At 36.9% G+C, this 24,936-nt stretch overlaps 1 protein-coding gene across 4 annotated transcripts in view; it reads left to right on the forward strand.

Annotated features, from left to right (window-relative positions):
* Positions 1-18,277: 18,277 nt before the first annotated feature.
* Positions 18,278-24,936, forward strand: part of GRM1 (glutamate metabotropic receptor 1) — a 429,394-nt gene continuing 422,735 nt past the window's right edge. For 2 of the 4 annotated variants that reach the window (XM_047735126.1, XM_047735127.1), the window contains exons 1-2: positions 18,278-18,396; positions 19,848-20,874. In XM_047735126.1, the coding sequence (XP_047591082.1) occupies positions 20,175-20,874 (700 nt within the window). In that variant the 5' untranslated portion in view covers positions 18,278-18,396; positions 19,848-20,174. Of the gene's footprint in view, positions 18,432-19,847; positions 20,875-24,936 lie in introns of all 4 variants that reach the window. The other 2 variants (XM_047735125.1, XM_047735124.1) reach the window with 2 other exon arrangements.

Genomic DNA, 24,936 nt, shown 5'->3' on the forward strand with positions numbered 1-24,936 from the left:
CATGATGATTTAGGTATAAACTTTCTGGGAAGCGGTAGATAGTACAAATAACCCTACCCAGTCTTATCAATGCTTAAGTTGGTTTAATCCCCAAGTATATGTCTTCTTTTTCTTCCAAGCTATTCTTATTTTTCAGCTCTGTAATGCTTTATTTCCACATACAATTTTCTTTTAACAGAGTTGATTTCCTGACAAGTTCTTTCCCCCCCTTGAAGCTTTAAATTGTAGAAATAATTGTAATAAATAGTTATATGTGCTTAATCATTTCATCATTATCAAGGATTTGAAACTAAATTCTAGTCTCTAATCTTTCATATCATTCTAAATCATCCTGGGTGGCTTCAGGTACCAAATAAAGTTACTCCTGCACTTTTTAAAAAAGTTGCTCAATTGATCTTATTGATTGATTGATATTGATTGATCTTATTCTTCTTTTATAGATAGGCACTAGAAATTAATTAATTTTTGAAATATACTTGACATATAATGTTATTTCAGTTTCAGGCATACAGCATAGTGATTCAACAATTCCATATATAACTCAGTGCTCACCATGATAAGTGCAGTCACCATATAACATTGTTACAGTATTATTGACTATACCTCCTATGCTGTAATTCCTGGACATTTTAACATTCCTCATGTTGCTCCATCTGCCCCTCCAACTATTTTCTTTTTCATCACCTTAACTTAAATTGTTGGCCAATAATAGAGAAAAACATGTGGATCGGTGACACGGATTTCAAAAATTTTACCCTAGGCTGAATTCCCATTATGTCTTTAAATTCCTCTATACTTATATCAGTGGGATTTCAACTTTACTTATGCTCTACTTTCCCAGTTCTTCCCAGACATTTTGCTAAAAACTAAGGATGTAATTGGACATAGTGATTGACCTCAAAGAATTTTAAGACCAGTTCTGGATATTAGTGATCAGATTTAGCTATAGTACCATATATTTGCCATCCTTCAGTTCCAAATAGCATCTCATACTTGATGAGTCTCAGTGTGAATCTTTTTTGTGTTTATCTTTCTTGGACCTTATTCAACTTCTTGGATATGTAGATTTGTGTCTTTTACCAACTTTAGGACAATTTTGATCATTGTTTCTTCAAAAATTTTCTCTGTCCCTTTCTCTGTCTGACCCCTTCTGGGACTCCTGTTGTTCATCTGACTGTAGACTTGATGGTGTCTTGGTGGTGTTCCACAGATCTCTAAGGCTCTGTTAATTTCCTTCCCTTTCCCTTCCTTCCCTTTCATTTCCTTTCCTCTCCTCTTCTCTCTCCTCTCCTCTCCTCTCCTCTCTTCTCCTTTCCTTTCCTTTTCTTCTATTCCCCTCAGGCTAAATCATTTCTGCCCTATCTAAGTCTGACAATCATGACCTAACTTCAGGTATGCTGATTCTTTTTTCTGCTTGCTCAAATCTGTTATGAAACTTCTTGCGAATTTTTGTTTTTGTATTTTTAAAAAATATTTATTTATTAGAGAGAGAAAGAAGAGAGAGTGGGTGAGAGTAAGAGCATAAGCTGGGGTGGTAGGGAAGGAGGGGAGGCAGAGGGAGAGGGAGAAGCAGACTCCCCACTGAGCAGAGAACCTGATGCGAGGCTTGATCCCAGGACCCTGGGATCATGACCTGAGCTGAAGGCAGATGCTTAACTAACTGAGCCACCCAGGCTCACCTGTTATTGTACTTTTTAGCTCCAGAATTTCTTTGGTTCCTTTTTATAAAATTTCTATCTCCATTAATATTCTCTATTTGTTGAGACATTGTTAAGGTTTCTTTTATCTTTTTTCAATTGTCCCTTAGTTCTTTAAACATATTTAAGACTAGTTGATTTAAAGTTTTGCTTTGTAAGCCCAAAGTCTATACTTCCCAGGGACATGATCAGTTAATTCTCCTTGTGATTACATCACACTTTTTTTTTTTTGCATACTTTGTAATTTTTGTTGCAAACTAGATATTTAAAATATTATAATGTGATACCTCTGGGAACCAAATACTTCCCCCTCCTTAGAGTTTACTTTTATAATTTGCTGTAGGTTGTAATTGTTCATTTGTTTAATTAATTTTCTACACTATTGTTGTAACATCTGTATTCTTGTCTCTTTGGAGTCTCTGAACTGTTTAACATGCATTTAGCTACTGTGTTTACAAAAAAGAAAGCAAGAAAGGAAGGAAGAAAGAAAAACTAAAAGAAAGAAAGAGTAACAAAAAAAGAGAGAGATAAAGGAAGAAAGGAAGGAAGGAAGAAAGAAAGAAAAAAGGAAAAGGAAAGGGAAAGAAAAAAGAAAAGAAGAGGAGAGGAGAGGAGAGGAGAGGAGAGGAGAGGAGAGGAGAACAGCAAAGAAAGTCTTGAGGTCCTTGCAGGTTTGTTTTGTGTTAGGAGGTACTCTTTCAAGTCAGCAAGGTTGTTTATAGCTTAGCCTTAGAATTTTCTTCCTGCTTGTGCTAATCCTAAAGATCAGCCAGAGGTGAAAACCTAGACTTCTTAGGTTTAACTCTAAGCATGGGTCCTGTCCTGGTCATGCATCCAACTTTCTATATTCCCCTATTTGCAGGGATGTTTTTCAAAGAATCCACCACTCTTTTTTTTTTTTTTTTTTTTTTAAAGAAATACCTTTGATCTTCCTGCCAGGCTTTCAGTACATGTTTTTTTTTTTTTTTTTTTTTTTTTTTTTTTTTTTTTTGACAGAGAGATCACAAGCAGGCAGAGAGGCAGGCAGAGAGAGAGGAGGAAGCAGGCTCCCCGAGAGAGCAGAGAGCCCGATGTGGGGCTCGATCCCAGGACTCCGAGATCATGACCTGAGCCGAAGGCAGCGGCTTAACCCACTGAGCCACCCAGGCGCCCCCAGTACATGTATTGTTAACCTCAGCTCTAATCTCTTGCTTTTGGTGGCAGTGGACTGCTCATTTGTCTTACACTTGTCTTAACCTCTGAATAGTGTTTTTCAGTCCTCTGAGCAGATGCTTTTTCACTCTAGAGAGTTCTGAGTTAAGTGAAACAAAGTCAAGCACCTTGCATCACCTCTTCCATGAGACCCCAGATAGGTTAAAACAGACAAACATAATTCTTTGAGAATTAGGTCTTCTCTATTTTTTCACAAACCAGGGACCAAATTTCCATAGTGGGAATATAGGCTATCTTCAGTATCACTGTCAAGCTGGGGAAGGGAACAGGGAAAGAGCAAGTGTAAATGCCATAGAGCTTTCCTACCATTCTAAAGTTCCCTTTTTTCTTGATTCAGTGTTTAGTAGATTGCTATAAACCTTTGATTAATTTTCAGAGTTCTAACAAAATTGATTTTGACAATTTTTGCTTTTTCTTTATGTTTCTATGGAGGGATAAACCTTGGAGTTACTTATTCCACTATTTTTGCTGACATCATTTCTATAAATGGGTTTATATTTTTAAATGTTTTAAAAAATCAAAAGAATGCTATTTCATGGCCTGTGAAAATAATATGAAATTCAAATTTCTGTGCCCTTAAATATTTATTGGAACATATCCATACTCATTCATTTAACTGTTGTCTTTGTTTTCATTATATAATAGTACAGTTGAGTAGTTGGGGCAGAGACATTTCTGCAGCCTAAACTATTTCCAGTGTCCCTTTACAATAAAAACTTGCCTGCTAACCCTGTTTTAAAGTACCTCAGCCTCTAGTTTTGTATCTCTTCTACCCCCTTCTAAGTTGTTGTTATAGAAATCTCATCCAAAATTGTTTTGATTTGTCTAAAATCTTAGTTTGGCTTACAAGGTGCTTATCAATCTGATTTCAAGCTGCTGTTTAAACCTTATCTCCATCCCTTCTCAAGGTTCATCCTAATTATTTTACACTCCTTACTCTTTCCCCTAGATGGCATGCTCTTTCATGTTTATTCATTGGTATATTCCATTATTTCTTGGGACAGTCTTTCAAACTCTTTTCACTTGTGAAAATTTGGCTGTCTCTCAAATGGGTTGAATAATGACTCCCAAAGAAATATGCTCATCTGGAACCCATTAAGGTACTCTTATTTGGAAAAAGGATCATTGTAATCAGGGTGAAGATCTTGAGGTTAAGATCTGGATTATCATAGGCCCTCATCCAATGACAAGTTTCCTTAAAGGAAGAGAGAAGGGGGAAAGACACCCAGAAGAGAAGGTGATATGAAGAGTTGGAGTGATTACATCTACAAGCCGGCAGCCATCAGAAACTAGGACTGTGGCATAGAATGCGGTCTCCCACATAACCTCTTGAAGGAATGGAGCCTACCAACACCAGGATTTCAGACTTCTGGCCTCTAAAACTACGAGAAAAAAAATTTCTGTCATTTCCAGCCAAAGTTTGAAGTTATTTGTTAAGGCAGTCTGCTCATCCTTTAAAGACCTGGATCACTTTATGTGGGGTCACAGTATTGCCTTTGACCTGGAAAAAATTATTTTCTCATTCGTCTCTTGTTTTATAACATGTACCATGTTACAATTCAATTTATGTGTTTAAATATTTATCTCCTCTATCAGCTATATACTTGCCTTTCATTCTTAACATGTTATCTGGCCTACAGTAGTACTCAGTGTTTATTGAATGACTGAATCATAGTAGAATATTAAGAGACATAGCAAACATTGCTTGAGGTCAGATTATTAACATTCTACATTTGGTTTGACACATAAAACCTTGGTCAAATGTCACTTTGGCCCTTGGCTTGCTCTTTGAGGTACTATGAGAGTGGGATTAAGGCTTTTCTAGTTCTAAAATTTTAAGATACATGGTTTCTTTTGGGTGATTTCCTTCACATTACTCTCTGTTTCTGTGATAGAATCTGGAGAGTAGTATCTTTAGATATTTCAAGGCAAACTACACTAGTAACACTGAGGATTTTTAAAAGTACTTCAAAGGTTTACCTCCCTTCTTTTATTTGTGGAACAAAATTGGAAGTAATGTGATAGGGATATGCAAAAGATTTTCTGTTGATACTTTCATAGTATATAAATGTTTTTGCTTTAAGAGTTGAATTTTTGTGCTTTGATAATGAATCTAGCTTCAAAACTAAATTTTTTCAGAAAATATTTTATAATAGTAATTATTGATCATATAAGATGTATATATTGGTACTTTAAAATAGATGCATATAAAATACATGAAATTTATTATATAAATAACAAACAACTATAATATGCATAACTAGTTTATTATTTATAATCAAATCTGAAATGGATTTTCTTTTTATGTATAATTCAAATTATATATTTTTCCTTCTATTATCTATTTTCAGCATTTTTGTTGTGGTAAAATGCTAAGATATCAGTCAGTTGATGATATTTGCACTTGTGTATCCACATATTAGGAAAGCAAGTTAAAAGCCAACCAAACATATTATTTGTACATTATTTGCATCATTGAAGATGCACCTTTATATAGGCCCTTTTTCACAATGCTATTAGAACTTTGACTCATCAGATCACTTACAAGGTAATTATTACAAGGTAATTATCCCCACAGAGACAAGAAAATAGAGTTGTCAGTATAGTCATAGAATCAAGGCTAAAAGTGAAAGCATTAGCTGAATTTGAGTCAGAAGTTGAGAACCCAACTTCATAGTGAAGCCAAGTGTTTTGTTTTGTTTTGTTTTAAAGGAATTAGGAACTAACTGAGGGTTTTGGAGGGGCGGGGGGTGGCAGGCTGGGTGAGCCTGGTGGTGGGTATCATGGAGGGCACGTATTACATGGAGCACTGGGTGTGGTGCATAAATAATGAATTCTGGAACACTGAAAAGAAGTTAAAAAAATAAATAAAAATTTTAAAAAAAGAAAAGGAATTTGGAATCTTTATAATAAAAACTCTTTGATTTTGGGAGCACTTAAAAACCACTCCACTCACTGAAGCTGGTAGAAAACCTAGAAATCTTTTACATTACACATTTAGGTCTTTTCTTCCATGCTATTCTCATAGTTTTCTAACTATTTTTCAATACAACATGTTTTTTATTGAGAATCTCGTATGTGCATGGATCTGTACCGTAGGTTTCAAGAATACAATTTAATTGATACTTACACTCAAGAATCATGTAGTCTTTTTTTCTTAATCACGTAAGACATGTACGATACAGATACTTTCTTGTGGTAAATCTAAGTGACACAGTCTAAAAGACATGAGAAAAGGCAGCAATCAGTGCAGACCAGTGTTTTGTGAAAGCTTCCCAACAGGAGATGAAACAAGAGCTGGGCCTTCTGGGATGGATGATTTTGGCATGGCAGGGAGAAGACAAGCACAAGATAAAGAGGCAAGAATAAGAATAGCATTCATGAGTATGGTGGAGAGATACGTGAATATCAATAAGTGAATCTTAACTATAGGATGTGAGTCAGGCTGGAGAGATTGCAATTAATTTATCCTAGAAATACAGTGTTGTAGCTCTTAAAGTCTCATGGAAGATTGAGCTCTTTACTAACTGAAAGAACTTCATGGTTCTTTGAAGTAGAAAATACCTTATGAAATCCAGTCCCCAGATTGGGAATAAATTATTAGGCCTATTTAGATTTTTCACATGTAGTATATATATCACAAATCTCCCTGTACAGGTCCTAAGATATCTCATATTGAATTGGGAGTGGTAAATTCATTTTTGACATGGCAGTCAATGCCAAGTTCATTTTATCTCACTCTTCCAGAATGTTTAAATTATTTATTTGCTTAATTAATTGTGATGTTTGCTTATTTGTTAATCATGTAACTATACTGGCATTTATATTTTCTTATTTCTTTGTGGGAATGTCAATAGATTTTTTTCTTTCAAAGTAAGTTCACTTTAGAATTTAACCTAATCCCAGTCAAAATTTTGTTTTGTTTTGTTTTTTGGTTACATGCATGTACTATTTTTAAAAAAATGTATTTATTTTTATTTAAGTTAAATTAATATATAGTGTATTATCGGTTTCAGAGGTAGAGGGCAGTGATTTATCAGTCTTATATAATACTCAGTGCTCATTACATCATGTATCCTCCTAATGTCCATCACCCAATTACCCCATTCCCCCTCACTCCTCTCCCCTCCTGCAACTCTCAGTTTGTTTCCTATGCTTAAGAGTCTCTGCTAGTTTGTCTTCCTCTCTGATTTTGTCTTGTTTTATTTTTTCCTCTCTTACCCTATGATCTTCTGTCTTGTTTCTTAAATTCCACAGGTCAGTGAGATCATATAATAATTGTCTTTCTCTGATTGACTTATTTTGCTTAGCGTAACACCCTCTAGTTCCATCCATGTTGTTGCAAATAGCAAGATTTCGAGGTTTTTTGATGACTGAATATTATTTCATTGTGTATATATATATATATATATATTTTGTGTGTGTGTGTGTGTGTGTGTGTGTGTGTGTGTGTATCACATCTTCTTTATCCATTCATCTGTCTATGGACATCTTTCTTTCCATAGTTTGACTATTGTAGACATTACTGCTATAAACATTCAAGTGCACGTGCCCCTTCAGATGACTGCATTTGTAACTTTGGGGTAAATACCCAATAGTGCAATTACTGAGTCCTAGGATATCTCTATTTTCAACCTTTTAGGGAACATCCATACTGTTTTCCAGAGTGGCTACACCAGCTTGCATTCCCATCAATAGTGTAAGAGGTTTCCCCTTTCTCCACATCCTTACCAACATCTGTGGTTTCTTGAGTGGTTAATTTTAGCCAGTCAGAATGATGTGGGGTGGTATCTCATTGTGGTTTTGATTTGTATTTCCTGATATTGAGTGATTTTGAATATTTTTTCATGTGTCTGTTGACCATTTGGTTGTCTTCTTTGGAGAAATGTCTGTTCATGTCTTCTGCCCATTCCTTGATTGGATTATTTGTTCCTTGGGTGTGTTGAGTTTGTTAAGTTCTTTATACATTTTGGATACTAACCCTTTATCTGAGACATTTGCAAATATCTTCTCCCATTCTATTGGTTGTCATTTGGTTTTACTGTTTCCTTTGCTATGCAAGTTTTTTTTTTTTTTTTAATCTTGATGAAATTCTAGTAGTTCATTTTGGCCTTTGTTTCCCTTGCTTTTGGAGACATGTCTAGCAGGAAGTTGCTGTGGCCGAGGTCACAGAGGTTGCTGCCTGTGTTCTGCTATAGGATTTTAACGGATTCCTATCTCACATTAAGGTCTTTCATCCACTTTGAGTGTATTTTTGCATATGGTATAAGGAAATGGTCCAGTTTTATTCTTCTGTATGTGGCTGTCCAATTTTCCCAACACCGTTTTTTAAAGAGACTGTCTTTTTTCTATTCAATATTCTTTCTTGCTTTGTTGAAGATTAGTTGATTATAGAGTTGAGGGTCCATTTCTGGGTTCTCTATTCTGTTCTAGTGATCTGTGTCTGTTTTTATGCAAGTACCATACTGTCTTGATGATTACAGCTTTGTAATAGAGCTTGAGGTCTGGAATTGTGATGCCACCAGCTTTGGTTTTCTTTTCAACATTCCTTTGGCTGTTTGGGGTCTTTTCTGGTTCCAGACACATTTTAGGATTGTTCCAACTCTGAAAAAAGTTGATGGTATTTTCATTGGGATTGCACTGAATATATAGATTGCTCTAGGTAGCACAGACATTTTAACAATATTTGTTCTTTCAATCCATGACGATGGGACATTTTTCCATTTCTCTGTGTCTTCCTCAGTTTCATTTTTCGGAGTATAGATCCTTTCCTTCCCTTCTTAGGTTTATTCCTAGGTGTTTTATGATTTTCGGTGCAATTGTAAACGGGATTGACTCTTTAATTTCTCTTTCTTCCATCTCAGTGTTAGTGTATAGAAACACAACTGATTTCTGTGCATTGATTTTATATCCTGTGACTTTGCTGAATTCCTGTATGAATTCTAACAATTTTGGGGTGGAGACTTTTAGGTTTTCTACATAGAATATCAGTCATCTGCAAAGAGTGAGAGTTGAATTTCTTTGCTGATTCAGATGCCTTTTATTTCTTCTTATTGTCTGATTGCTGAGGCTAGGACTTTCAGTACTGTGTTGCCAGTCACAATGAAAAATGTGAATATTCTATGACATTTGAGGTCCAAACTCCACCCTGACCCTCTCAAACCCTTCTAATACACATTTTAGAATTTTGAAACCATAATCAATAAGCTTCTTCCATCCTTAACCTTTTGAGAGCAGCAGAGTACAGCAGTTAAAAGCATGGACTAAAGAACCAGAGAGCCTTAACTTAAGTTGAAACCTAGCTGCGACACTTATTAATTAGCTGCATGATGTGGGCAAATTACTTTGTTTCCCTGTACTTAAAAGCTAATCAAAAGGCTTTGTGTTCATCTATGTATTGCAGGGTACTTTGGCTTGGCTTTTCTCTTAGGTACCTTTAACATAAGAATACTTCTGTCATTCCTTTTGGACCCATCACTCATAAGATTATCTTCCAATTTCTTACATGGAAGACATAAAGCTGGATGTCAATTTTCAGACAGATGAGTCAGGGTGGAGGGCAGGGGAATGGGTCTCATCATTCCAATCTCTATTTCCCTTCTGCTCTCCTCTGTAAAATGAGGGAGGAGGGGCAGTTAACTAGCTATGTAGAATAAGTGAGGTGGTCTGAGGTTCTTTCTGCATCTTAGATTTTAACCAGTTCTTATTTTTTAGCCTCACCCTCATTTCTACTTGTAAAGGTAGCTGGTGCCTCCAATTTCTAGATATGGGTTCTGTGGTATTACTGCAGATTGACTATGGATTTTCTTACTGCCAATTTAAAATTTAACTTGCTTGAATCTTTTCAATCAGTTGCTTTTTAAGCTTATTTCCCTACCCCTCTCCACCACATTTTCTCATTTCCTATTCTCATTACCTTATAGATTTATGACTTAAAAATCTTCTTATTGTCATTTTAATGAGGTTTATTGAGGCAACAAAAGTTAAGAAATGTGTTCAATTTACCTTCTTTACCAGATCTAAAGAATATAGTTTTAAAAATTTTTACTTCTTTATTTGAGAGGGAGAGGGAGAGAGAGAGAGAGAGAGAGAGAGAGAGAGAGAGAGAGAGAGAGAATGCAAGTGGGGAAGGGAAAGGTATAAGCAGACTCCCCACCAAGTGCAGAGCCCAGTGCAGGGTTGAATCTCACCACCTTGAGATCATGCATGAGCCGAAATCAAGAGTCAGATGTTCAACTGACTAAACCATCCAGGTGCCCCTAAAGAATATTTTTAATTAGATAATTTTCTCTTATCAGTATGTAGGAAAGAAGTTGGTTTTGATATAACATATTTGCAGAACTCTCTTATTAATTCTAAAAACGTGTCTGTAAATTCTCTTGGGTTATTCTATATCTAATTAGTTATACATATCACTTCAAGTCTGTTTTCTACTCTTAGCAACTTGACCAAATTGCTCTTGCTAGGGCTACCAGTTTCCTCCATGTTGCTAAATTCAGGGGGTACTTTTCTGTTCTAATCACAATTTGTGTGTTTCAGCAGCAGCCTGCACAAATTACCCATTCCTCCTTGAGGGCCTCTTCTTTCTTAGCTTCTTTAACATCTTCTCCTCCCAGTTTTTCTTATACTTCTCTGGATGCTCTTCCCCTCTTACTGGCTTTCCTCCTTCAGCCACTTGGAATTTCTTAGAGCTTAAACCTGGGCTCTTTCTGCTCCTTTGTTATCATCCCCATCACTACCAAAAAGTATTGCTATTATCATTATTATTATATAATTAGCTTTCATAACTCTCATAGCTCTTTTAGAAACCAGATTTTTATGCCATGGGCTTGAAAAATCAAGACTCTACAAATTTCCCAATTGTTTAAGCAATTGACAAATTCACAGACATATCATGACTTACAGGGTAGGAAAAATGAGATTTAAGGAGGAAAATAATTGGTATGGTTTGCTGGGGCCAGCTACCAGAATCAGTATGATAGTCCCAACTTTATTAATGATACAGCACACAGTGTAGTGTAAATGCTTCTGTGGTGAACTGGTTTGACTGGTTTGGCTATGTGAAGAATTTACATATTAGTATAAGTTCAATATATCTGAATGGTTTAAATGAGTTTACTCAAGTATCAGGAAATAACTTTATTCTTAAACCTACAAAGGAAATCTTTTCATGAAAATTCTGAGCTTTAGTGAATTATTCATACCCAAAGAATATACCTGTTTCAAACAGATGTGCAGTTATGCACATAGTCTAGCTATAAGACCTTTGTTATATACATCTCTATCTCTATATATGCCACCTATTTCCCATCTATAATTTGAATTTTCATTTTCTTACTTATGTATTTTGGGGAACAGAGGTTTTTAATTTTGGTGAAGTCTAATTTCTCAATTTTTTAAATCGATGGTAACTGCATTTTGTTTCTAAGATACCTTTTCATTCCTCAAATGTACAAAGATATTCTTCTCTAATTTCTTCTAGAAACCTTATAGTCCAGCAGCTTTTATACTGTTCTTGCTTCTCACATTGTTGAAGTTCATAATTTCAATTTTATCAGGGTCATTTTTCTGAATCTTAAGTATAATGATGTGGCTTATCTTTCTTCCACTAATTTCAACCTCATTAGGCCTATTTGCTACCACATCACCAAATTCTTTAACATGGCTTATGAAGTACTTCATCATGTCTTTCTTTATCAAAGGAACACCTTACCTCTACCCCATCCTCTATTACTTTGCATTAGCATTGCCAAATGATTTATGGTTCCCCCAAACACCACCCTCTCACTCTTCTTTGTTTCTGGACTATTGCTGTTTCTCTGCCTGGATTATCTTTTTGCCTATTCATTCCTCTTTTCACCTAGGTAACTCCAGTTGTCTCTCAATCTTTATTTTATTTTATTTAAAAAATTATTAATTTATTTGTCAGGGGGAGAGAGAGAGCACACACACAAGCAGGGAGTGGCAGGCAGAGGGATAGGCAGGCTCCCCACAGAGCAAGGAGCCTGATGCAATGTGGGGCTGGATCCCAGGACCCTGGATCATCACCTGAGCCAAAGACAGACACCTAACCACTTAACCACTTAAACGACTGAGCCACCAGGCATCCCTCTCAATCTTTATTTTAATATTCCTTTCCCTGGGAGGCCTTTCCTGATCTTTGAATACTGGTGCCCTTCTCACATGGTCCCATAGTGCTTTACTTTAGGATTTCCATGCTATTCTCCCCCAGGACCCCACTATTCTGTACTGGTTATTTACCAGCTGTGTTTCTCACCGCAAGTTCCTGGAAGGCCAGAGATGTATCTTGTTTTTCTGTGGTGTCTGCAGTATTCAAAAGAGTTCTCATTACATAAAAGGAGTAATGAAATATCTTCGATGGTAGATGAGGCAAGTGCCGATGGCAGCTATAACCTAATAAACTTGGTTCCTTGAACCCACCATCATTTATAGAAGATATTTGGTAACCCTTTTATTTGCTTTCCATCTTAGTGTAGAATTTTAATACATTAACATATATTTATTGCAGAAATTTTAGGAAAGAATACAGAAAAAATGAAATAATCTATTATGTTACATTCTGTAGCTAATAACTGTTAATATTTTAATGTAATTTCCTTCCAGTCTTTCTTAGTTGTATATGTCTCTTGCATGCTATTTAAAAATAAAACTTCAATCTAATAATGAATAGTTTTAAATTTTAATCCCTATTTCCTAAATAACCACCAATAAATTCATACACAATATATGACCAAAAATAATGATGATTACAAAATATAGGCTCATATTTTTTTTTAAAGATTTTATTTATTTATTTGAGAGAGAGACAGTGAGAGAGAGCATGAGCAAGGAGAAGGTCAGAGGGAGAAGCAGACTCCCCATGGAGCCGGGAGCCCGATGTGGGACTCGATCCTGGAACCCCGGGATCATGACCCGAGCCAAAGACAGTCATCCAACCAACTGAGCCACCCAGGCGTCCCGAGGCTCATATTTTTATATCCAAATGATTGTTACTCCCTTCAGAAAGCCGATTTTGCAGTTGTTTAAACATTTTTGGCCCCACTCTTCAGAATTGTTTTCAGGACCAAAGAAATGTAATTTCCTCAGAATCACACTTCATTTTTTATCAAAACTTATCTATTTATTCAACAAATAGTTGTTGAGGTATAGCAACTCTTTAAGGTTCCAGAGTGTCAATTGTGAGAAGACATAATCCTCTCTCTTCAAGGAATTTGTTTACTTTTTACTATTTAAGAATTTTGGTACCACCTGTCCACACCCAGAAAATTAAATCCACACTCAAAGGATTATTATTTGTTACAATAAATGATATTAAAATAATACATTACTATTTATTAGATATCTTTCATCACTGTTTCAAAAATATTTTTATTCATCATTATAGAGTTGGAATAAATCACTATTTTGAAAGTGATAACAACAATTGTGAATGAAGCTAGGTAAAATACAAATCTAAGACAATTAGTAATATTCTTTTACAGTGTTCTCTCACATAAAAGTGCCAAAGAAGCACTTTTTTTCATTATTTCCTTCAGAACTGGAAGCTTTCATGGATAAGTTGAATTTGAAACAAGTTTTTGATGAAGGACAAATATATGGAAAAGAAATGAAAGGGTTTTTTTTTGATGGAGTGAGAGGTATAAGCTTAGGTATGAAAAAATGCAAGGCTTATTCGATTAGAAAAATGGGATAGGATTTAATCAGTAGCTTTCAATTAAGAGTCACACCAGAGTTACCTAGGAAACTTTAAAAAACATGCTTTCACTGTTCTGATAACTCCTCCGGCCCATTTGAGACAGCTTTCTCTGGTCACCTGCTCACCTCCAACTTTGCCCACTTTAGGTAGGGGAAGGAGTGAATACAAATAGTTACCACGTTTTGCTTGAATAAACCCCCTCCTCAGTCAGTGGACTTTGGTTGCCAAGTTGAGGAATTTACATTATTCCATTAGTAATTATAATATGTTATAGGTTTTGAACCATGCAGTTGAAAGGAGAAGGGCTGTGTTTTAGGTAGATCAATATTTTGGTGGCTTGCTAGAGGGATAAAAACCACATTGTAGATTTTCTGTTCTGTGAGGCAGGAATACAATATATTGCTTTTTAAACAGGAATAATAATTTAATTTCTTGTGTAGGTGAAACTATAGTAATAAAAGCCTTTTTAAATGAGGGCTTTTATTGGATATGAAAATTTAGATACTTTTCCTTCTTAATTGTTCAGAAATTGACTGTGAGACTGTGCAAGTAGGTTACTGCTGTTATTAGAACTGTTATAAAAGATGGCTATTTTAAGCAAATAGAACAATCACCTGTAATGCTTATGCCCTCAACTGATGAAAGGCCCAAAGGAAAGGAATTCAAATTCATTTTCTTTATCACTTAAGCATTTTCTGAGAGGAGAGCATCAGTTTAAAGCCTAAGCAAAAATGAAAATAAGTAACACTTAGTCCATGTAGTTGGTTTTTATAAACTAATGAATTTGGAATAAATGTAGTATGATATGGCACTATCCCTGATTTGTTCACTAAGCTTAGGCAAGGAACAGATTCTTGGTTCCTCAGTTTTCCCTTCTATAGGACTAAGATAATAGGCCTGTTTTACACATCTCATCTGATGGTTCTGAAAATCTTTCCAATAGTTATTTTCAAATCACTAGCCACGACATTAGATAAAGGTGATTTCCATTTATGTGTTATCTTCTTTTTACCCTTACAAAGTTTTTAAGTTTCCGTTTGTTATTGATGCAAATGCAGTACAAGAATGAAAATTGTATCTTCACATTTGGAACAAATACTTCAAGTGAAACAAGGTTGTACTATAAATATGTTTAAATTATTTAATACCAATTAGGTTAGTTACTTGCACCTGACAAATAGTTGCAAAGTGATTACTCTTCTAACATTATAAGAATAACTTAGAAATATCCATGAACTCCTTGCTTTGATATTTTTGAAGAAAGGCTTAAAAAAAGATGATATTTTTAGTGTCCAGGGAGAGTGTATCCATTCATTTACTCAACAAAATTTTAGCCCCTATTATGAACCAGACATTATTTTAGACAATAGGATATAGCACAGTATAAAGCAGATAATAATTGTACCCCTTATTGTGTTTTCAGAATAATTGTGTTTTCCTTATTCTCTTCAATTGCATTTTAATACTTTAAAAATAAATGCTTGGAAACTTGCAATGGATCAATATGTGGCAAAATGCATGTTTTCTAGTCTATCTGCATGAGTCCACAGGGCCATTGATGATTTCTATTTGTTCATGAAACTGATGCTTTTGGTCCTATGTCTGCATATATAGTTATAGCCTAATTAATCAGGACAATAAAACAATTGAATATATATTAAATTTGACTTATTTTAGTTCTTTTAAAATACTTTATTTACTTTGTTAATCACATTTCATAACAATATTTTGAGTTTCTAAAACAAAGAGGCTTTTATGATTTTTATTGCCTTTGCTTCAGAGCACAAAGTTCTATGAAGACATAGCAATTTCCCTCTTGACTTAAGCAATGTACAAACAAATTGGATAAAGAAACTGAAAAATCTCACCAAGGCTTGAGTTATCTTGTGAACACACGAATTAAATGTAAGAATATAAGAAATGTCACACTAGATTAAATTAAGTGTCCATGGAACATGTTATTTTATGGAAAAGCATGGTATTCACTCTCCACAACATTGATCTACTTGAACATAATTATATTCCTTAGTAATACATTGTATTTCAATTTTCCACAAATCAATTTTCTATAAAGACCTTCTTTGATCCCATTTCTATTTTCAGTCGGTACTGCCTCTTCAGTTATGAGTCTCTTACCTCTTGTGTATTTTTCACCTCCATATTCCAATGACTGAATAAACTACTTTTCAAAACACCCACTAGAGTACACTATAATTTTGGAGTATGTGATTAACTTATTTATCTCTTTCTTTTAAAAAAAACTTATTCTTGCTCACTTTGAAGTCCTTTATGATTGGAGAGCAATGAAAATTATGCCTACATTCCTAAGGAGAGGGAACACAATTTTGTTTATGGATAATATTGTTTTATTACCATATAAGAACAATGAGAATTTTGTTGCCTTTAGTGTTACAGCAGCACATTAAATCATTGTCTGGAGATAGTATGTTGGGTGTTGTTTTGATCAGTCTTCATTGCATTTTGTATGAAATAGATTTACCAACCCAAAACACTCATGACACTTTCTACCCTGCTACAAATTATGTACTGAATGTAATATTCTACACTACTAGGACAGAATAAATATTCATACTGACAGCATTTCTGGACTCATGTACCTTTAACATTCTTTGAACTCTTATAGATTAGCATATATGCCTGTATTAGTGTATATTCATCTATATTTATTAATTTATATGTAATTTATCCTCTTAGTAATTTTCTTTACTCCTACTAATAGAACTTAACCTTAGATGTCTGTCCATGTATGACACCCTCCCTGCCTTTGTAAAGTCTTAATTTTCAGAAAGAGAAAGCAAATTTGGCTAATTTTGTCTTCTTCTTTCTCAATGCCTTCTTCTTGCCTTATTTTTGTCCTTGTGCTTTCTAATGTTTTCTAATGTGCTTTCTAATGGTCTTAAAAAATTATCAATAAATTTAATTGACAATGTCAAATCAAGACATTTGAAGCTAAAAATTTTCCTAACACCTGTACTATTTAATTTATACACATATATAAACCTTCTATGTTAAAATCCCCAAGTTCTTTCTCTTTAAAATGATTTGTTTCAGCCAGTATAAATATATAGTTTTTACTTGGACTGTATTGAGAGCAAATAAGTCTGAATATTAATTATTCCCTCAGTAGCAGATTCTTTTCCAAACTATGTCAATGTAATATATTAAAAATACTCAGCTTTGAGGAGTACATATTGAAGCTAAATGTGGACTTCAGAGACATTTCTTTCTCTAATACTGTAAAACATATTTAATGGTCTATATATGCACAGAAATCTTTGTACATTCACTGTATCTATGAAATATTCCAGGGAAATCATATTTAAGACTTATTTTACTAGAATAGCATTATCTAAAATGGAACTTAAATGGCTATTAGAGGAAGTGAGATAATATGATGCACTGCGAACACCTTCGGTTTGCTCTTCTTAGAGCAGACGTCTTCCTAAGGGTACAGGCAGAGAATCATTTTACCCTATATGTGAAGAGAGAAACTGACTTCTTCCTATCTTCCTTGAGTAAACATATTATTATTTCCAGAACTGAGAACTTTTAGATCTAAATGCTATTATCTGGTTCATTGCATTATTTGTGGAAAAAGAAAAAAAAAAATCCTATCCTCTTTATGTTGTCCAATTAAAGTCCAGAAAAATCTGACACTTGGGGAAAAAAGCAGAACCAGAAGGGAAAGAGGATCTGTTCTTGATAGGAGGTATTGTTTCCTTTCTTAAGTTTCATTGAACACACTAAAAGAGTATTTAAAATTGCACATGTGATTTGGCCCTTCCAGCTGGTGTGGCTCCAGTCCACAGAATAATGATGACACGAGCAAGGTGATTATAAAGGGACCAACATAAGCTGATCTCTCTTCTCTGCAGATGACACAAATAGAAAGCTTTGAGCAAGAGTGGAAAGGCACACTGCCACTTGCCTTTCCCCTCTGAAGAAGCTGGGACACATTCTGCTCAGCCAACATGTTCCCAGAGGAATGTGATTTAACTTCCACTTTTCACACAGTAAGAAGCAACACTGGAGACCTGTCGGGAGGGTGATAGCAGCCTGGGAGGAATTTGGATAAGTGTTTTTCACTCCAGTGTTTTCATGTGACTTGACTCTCATCTCAATTTAGTTACATCTTGACCTGGAAAATGCAGCCAATGTTTGCCTTTCTTCATTTGGCTTACCTTGATTCGAGATATGCATATCCCTCCTTTCCCCACTCCCACCCTATTCATCCTTTCCCCTGAAACCTACTAATAGACTTTCCCTAGATGTCTACACATGCATTAACTCTGTTTCCCTCAGTATAGGCTTTACTTCCAGGGAGAGAAAATGTATTTCTCCTTGAAATATATACAAAGAATATTCACCTAAAGCAGCCTAAGAGGTTCCCTACTCCTTTTGCTATTGATCTGACTATTCATATATCTGGCAGCTTCCTTAAGGACCCTCTGGTAGTAGAACACTTAATACTTCTCACTTCTCCCTAAGCTTTTGCCCCCTCCCTCCTCCATCAAACGACTGATTTTTATGCATGAGATAATAGACAAGCCTTGGGTGACCTGTTTTTCTTTCCCCTCCCCCTCCCTCTTTTTTCCTTGCGGTAAAATAGTGCTGAAGAAAGAGGGCACTAGTGTACAGCCCAGATCGCATCCTTGCACCGTCTGGATTAGAGCTGAGTCGTCTGCGAACCGAGCGTGGCCCGAGCGGTGTTCTGGCCCCAGGACCATAGCGCTGTCTACCCGGACTCAGGTACGTCTCAAGTCCAATTCTCCAAGCAGACCCAGGTGAGCAGACACCTCCGGGCGGTGAAACCCACCCACAGTGGCAGACACAGTCCCAATCTATGGGATTTCCTCCTGGTCTTAGGGGCATCTCCGCTTATTTCTTTTAGTCCAGCATCCCTGTGAAGCGTCGGGACCCGTGGATGCCTGGGTTGTCTTCCTCCTCTTGCCTGGCTCACCTCCTGTGCTCTCGCTCCCCGCCCGTTCCCCTAGCTCATTTCTCGTCCGACTCTCACCTTGAGAAAGGGAGCTGGGGAGGAACGAGAGGGAGCCAACTTCAGCCCCACAGGCGGCTGAGATTTGGCGCCTCTGCCCCCGAAGCGGACGGGTTTGAATATACCTGCCGAAACACTGGCTCCAAGAAGAGAGTGAGAATGGCGGGGGTGGGGTGAGGGGGAGTCAAGGGGAGGTGTGTGTGTGTGTGTGTGTGTGTGTGTGTATGCGTGCGTGTGTGTGTGTGTGTGTAAAGAACGCTGGGAGGAGGGTTGAAAGAGCGAAGTCGGGGGTTGGGAGGGGATCAAAGAATTGCAACTCGCTGGTCAAGGCGTCCCCTCCAGGCGCTGCGGGGGAACGTTTCTGCGGCAGGTCTGAGCACTGTCCAGGGTTCTGAAGGCGGCGGAGCTTGAGCTACCGCTGCAAAGGCTCTTCAGAAGCTCCCCTTCCTTCCCTTTGTAGAAATGTGCAAAGCCAAAGGTCCCGATTTAGGCGAGTGCAGGGGCCCCCTCCACCCCCTCCCTCCACCCTCCATCTCGGGAGACAAGTTACCTTACCTGCACCCTTTCTCCCTGAACACCTACAGTAAGCCTGACTTCTTGGGTGTGTGGGGGGTTTGGGGAGGGTGGGGGTGTGGGAGACATACCAAACTCCGACATGCCGAGACTTTACCAGGCGTTGCCTTAGTAACTAATATGGATTTCCTCAACCTGACAAATTATATTTACTACTCGGGTTGTATGTTGAGGTCTCTTTAACCCCTCGAAGTTAAAGTAAAAGTACATTCCTTTTTTGCGTTCATCTTGAAGTAATCCTTCCACCTTCATAATGAATTTCCAGATTTCTTCTGGGAAAAGTTGATCTTTCCAAATCCGGAAAGTTCTTTTGGGTTAAAAGATTTAGCTCCGCCTCCCCTTTATTCCCTTCCCCATCAAGTCTGTAAGTGTAATGGTATTTGGCGACCTGGAAAAGGCTTGAAGCTGAAGGAGGAGGAGGGCCGGTGGGGCCTTGGGCCTCCAAGGACCGATGAGGGCACTGCGGACAGGACGCACCACCTTCTGCCTTGGCCATAGCTGCCTGCGTCCAGCCGATATCATGAGGTGCTGGAATGAAATGGACCGGACAACTATTAACATCACTGGCCCGGAGTTTTGAAACAGGTCCTGTGATAACGGAGCTTTGATTTTCTTCCTTTTTTGTCCGCAGCGTCTAGCCTAGGGCTTGCCACCGCGACGTCCATTGTACTCTTGAGCAGTTTACTTTGATGCGCTAGTGAAGAAGGGAGCTCGAATTCCCCTAGAAACGCCTCCAGGACAAGGAGGTGGTCCTGGAGGACCAAGAGGAGGAGGAGGACGGGAAGGAGGCGGGGGCGCCGGCGGCGGCGAAAGTGTTGGACCAGCGGTGTTGGCTAGCAGGACTGAGCTGGGGGAGGCAAGGCGTCGGGCATCTGTCTACGTTGGGAGCCCGCAGAACCCGCTGGCAGGACGAGCGTGGGAAAGCGGCTGGCCGGCTGTGGACCGCGTCCTCAGCACAATGGTCCGGCTCCTCTTAGTTTTTTTCCCAGCGATCTTTTTGGAGATGTCCCTTCTTCCCAGGGGACCCAGCAGGAAAGTGTTGCTGGCGGGAGCCTCATCTCAGCGCTCGGTGGCCCGAATGGACGGAGATGTCATCATTGGAGCCCTCTTTTCAGTCCACCACCAGCCGCCGGCGGAGAAGGTGCCCGAGAGGAAGTGTGGAGAGATCAGGGAGCAGTATGGCATCCAGAGAGTGGAGGCCATGTTCCATACATTGGATAAGATTAACGCGGACCCGGTCCTCCTGCCCAATATCACTCTAGGCAGTGAGATCCGGGACTCCTGCTGGCACTCTTCCGTGGCTCTGGAGCAGAGCATTGAGTTCATCAGGGACTCTTTGATTTCCATTCGAGATGAAAAGGATGGGCTCAACCGGTGCCTGCCTGATGGTCAGTCCCTCCCCTTAGGCAGGACTAAAAAGCCTATTGCGGGGGTGATCGGGCCAGGCTCCAGCTCCGTAGCCATTCAAGTGCAAAACCTGCTTCAGCTCTTCGACATCCCCCAGATTGCGTATTCTGCCACGAGCATCGACCTGAGTGACAAAACTTTGTACAAATACTTCCTGAGGGTTGTCCCTTCTGACACTTTGCAAGCAAGGGCAATGCTTGATATAGTCAAACGTTACAATTGGACCTATGTCTCTGCAGTCCACACAGAAGGTAGGCATTGTATTTGGGAAAGAAAGGTACAGAGAAAGCGAGTACATTGCATGATGTGCGATCGTGATCATAGTATTGTCCTTGTTTTTTAACAGCGCTGTGGGGAGCAGATTTTACCCTTGTCATACACGCCCACCAAGGCATTGCCTTTTATCCTCATTCTGTAATTATAGTGTAGGAAAACTGTGTGTCCCATGGTGTTCTGGGGATAGTAGGAGCCTATCAGATACAAACTCTCCATGAACAGTTTCCAACTGTAGTTTTTGGACTTAGATGTTTGTCCTCACATTCTAAGTTTGTGTTTGAAAGGCTTGTTTGCCCAAAGTGGTATACTACCCTTAAGTGACTGGCTATGATTTTCCAAACTTCGTAGACTAATCAAATTTGAGCAATTAAGAAAACAAACAAACAAAACCCAAAACAAAACAAAAAACTTGCTGTCCCCTAAATTGGGCTTGAAAGCTTGATCTTATCTTGAATAGTTGAAGATTCTACTTTGTCTTAGTGTGTCCCTCCTTTCATGTCCAAAGTTTACCTGTAAATGTTGGATTAATGCAGTCATCTGTCTCCCTCAGTAAATCAGAAACTTACTTCAAATTCTGGAGTGTCTTAGATACAATGGAGAAGTAAATAATTTAAATCATTTATTTATTTTCTTTCTATTACATTTGTTAAAATTGTCCAGATGCCCTCAGTCCTCCTATGAATGTTCTTGTTTTTGAGAGATAGTACTGGTGACTTCTTGGGTTTGAGTTTTGGTTTCTATTTTTTTTCTTCTTACCCAATGACTTTGCTCATTAGAATTTAGTTAGATCAATTACTAATAAAAGGATAGTAGCTATTAAAATGGCTTTTTAAAACGAAATAGACTTACTTGAGGTTAAAACTTTGATTTTTATAGACTCTTACTTACATGAATTCTCAAAGTATTTCTCATAAAGATTTCCTTTATTCTCCTCCTCTTAGCCTGTGCAGATTTGGGGATAAAATGAGACTTTGAGGCATCTATTCTTAACTCACTGATTATGTTTATAAAGAAACTGATTAAACATTAATGTCTAGGACAATTCACGTATATATGCTGGCATATGGAAGAGAATCTTGAGGATATTGCTGCATTCATATTTCTTCATATCAAATTACTAAAAGGAAGGCCAGGAAAGAAAGGCATGACTTCATATTCCTTTAAGAGTTTCACAATATTCAGTTACTGGTGTGAATCTGATTTTAGAAATTAAGAAGCATTCTTACTGAATTGGTTATATGGTGATTGTTAATGAATACCAGTGCTTTAATTTATAAAGGGATCAGAGTTTTCAAGACAAAACATAAGTAACGTAGAGTCATACATTTAAATCTTGGAGAATGCTTTTGGGGAAAAAAACTTTCTGCTGCAATATTGTGACTCCTAACAACTGACTCACATTTCTGAATCTTGATTTTTAATAGAGAATTGCATACCTCTTTTTCAACAAAATCTCATACAACTTTTTAAAGACACAATTTTAATTTCAAACGTTAATCTCTCACACATTAATGTCTAATGTTAATTTCCTATATTTTAATTTTTAACATAGTTTCCTCTAGTGTTTAGGTGGAACAACTTGAAAGCACAAATTAAAGATGTGTTAATTATCAGCATTAGATCTCTCTTACTCTCTTAAAGGAAATGGCAAAATCGAGATGACATGTGACTTACTTAAATATTAAATTATTCTCCCTCTGTTGAGCTAGGTCATGGTTTATAGAGATAAGAAGTATAAATTCCTTCTTCAAGCAGTAGTACTTCATCACTTTTATACACTAGTTTTATATTCCATATTTTAATATAATACCATTTAATTTTGGGGAAGAGAAGAATAGAGAAAAGACAATCTTCAATTTGTTTTCCAGTTGTATCACTTTGCTAAAAATAATTGCTAATAGTTGGTTGCTTTCTGACAAATAGAATTATGTTTTTGGAAAATTAATTGGACTATTTTGCCAATTTTGTTCAGGAAGGGCTCATATTAAAATTTCACCCTTATATTAGTTTGGATTACTCTGTTTTTTTTTCTACGTTCTGAATGATGTGTGTGGCAGAGATTATGTCTCCATACTATTATAATAGTTGATTCCAGACTACAATGTGTTCCTAGAACAGCATCAGAGCTAACTTTTGTGTCTATTACCAAGAGTTTATGCCATTCACCTTGACTATTTTAAACAATCTTATATCTTTAAAGGAGAATTTGTTTCTTTTCTTATTAGACATAATGTCTGTGGAAACTAAATTGATTTTATTTTCATTTATCTGCAAAGAAAGATAACAGTCTCTTTTGTATAAGTTCCAGCTGAAAATTCATTTTTCCTGAGGTTCTGCCCTCCTGTTTCTCAGGGACCCATGGTGTACTGGCCTGCAGGCATTTACTTGCATCATTTAGTAATTTTCCTGCCTTCAGACTGATGGGGTCACCTACTGGTGACAGTTCCTTGTCAAAAAGCAGCTAAGACCACATATCAGTGTTGTCTCTGCCATCTGGGCACTACTCAGGAAGGAGGCCAGTTTGGATATTAGCTATTTGGAGCTTAGAAATTCTGGAACCTTCAGTGACCTTCACCTCTCCTTTCAAAATTAGCCATCTCTAGTTAATTTATCATTATATATATTTTTTAAATTGGAAGTTAGGCTAGTACAGTTACCTAAGGTACTAAGTGACTAGGCTAACATGTTTTCATTTTCATGGTTAATTTTGATGGACTTTACAATCATAGTTGGGGCATCCTATTATTTGAATGCCCCAATTGTTTTTATATCTCTTTATTATTTTATTTCATTTTGAAGTTAAGCTTGGAGATATTTTCTGTTTGTTTGTTTGTTTGTTTTAAACCAGCTAGAATTCAGTTGTTATATTCTTTTACAAGCTTTTCAATCTTCTACCACATCATCTGTGCCACACTTATCCTTTGGGCCATAACAACTGTCAGTTTACAGTTTACAGTTAAAACAGAATTGGTGTACATGTAGTTACCTGCAGTAGGCGCTCCAGGAAATTTCCAGGATTGGTTCTTGAGGAGAATATTGAAGTAGAATCTGTTGAAGGATGGACATGGAAGCAATAGAGACTTATTCACAAACAAAAATTGAGTGCATTTTGGAGGACGCTACTCACCTGGAGTATGTGTCTTTAAATATGCTAAGCATAAAATACAAAAGTAGCCTACTTCTGTGAAGACTATCTTGGCCAGGGACACTGTATTTCATCCTTGTGATGAAATGCAGATTCCCCATCAAGAATCAATTTTATCATTTCAAAAAGTTATAGAAAGCAGTACTTTAAAATAATTCTAGTTGACTACATTAAAAACATCGAACAAATCCAATAAAGAATATTCCTTGAGTTTGTAGCTTCAAAAAGTTTTTTTTTCTTCATTTGTTCTAAGCCATTCTCTATCAGTATTTTGTCCTATAGTGTCAGATGAATATTGTTATGACAAAGGGCTTAATTATGGTCCTATACAGTGCCCTTCACTATATGTGGTGCTTTTTTGTTTGCAGTTACATTTTCATTGTGGTGCACCTTTTTTTAATGCTTGCTTACATTTTATATGAAATTGGCCTTGTTGGGGGATTCTTTTCAAAATCTCATCTTTTGCTTTTTAGAAGCCTTTTTCTTTTTGATATAAAACTTACTTTAAAAAGTCCAATGGCATCAGAGGAAAACTCTCCAAAGTCAGTGAATTATCACTTTAGCTAATGAAGGTAGATATAAGGATTTTATTTCTACTAAATATCATATTTTCTACCTACACACCAGCAACTTTCTTTATATCTTTCTTATCTTGATTCCAACCTATTTCACAATAAGTTACCTTAATAAATTGCTCTATCTTATCACAAAATATGGAATGAAAGTATCTTCAAAGGTTATTTAGGTCAACCAGTTAAAGAAGATTAAAACACCACTATCTTTATCAAATACTAGTTTCTATATGCTCTGAGTTTCCTATTTGTGATTAGGATTTCTAACCAGAGTGGGAGAATATAGGATTTAAAGTGAGAAGCAGAATTTCACCTATTAG

Source organism: Lutra lutra, chromosome 6 (assembly GCF_902655055.1).
Source record: "Lutra lutra chromosome 6, mLutLut1.2, whole genome shotgun sequence".
NCBI lineage: Eukaryota > Metazoa > Chordata > Mammalia > Carnivora > Mustelidae > Lutra > Lutra lutra.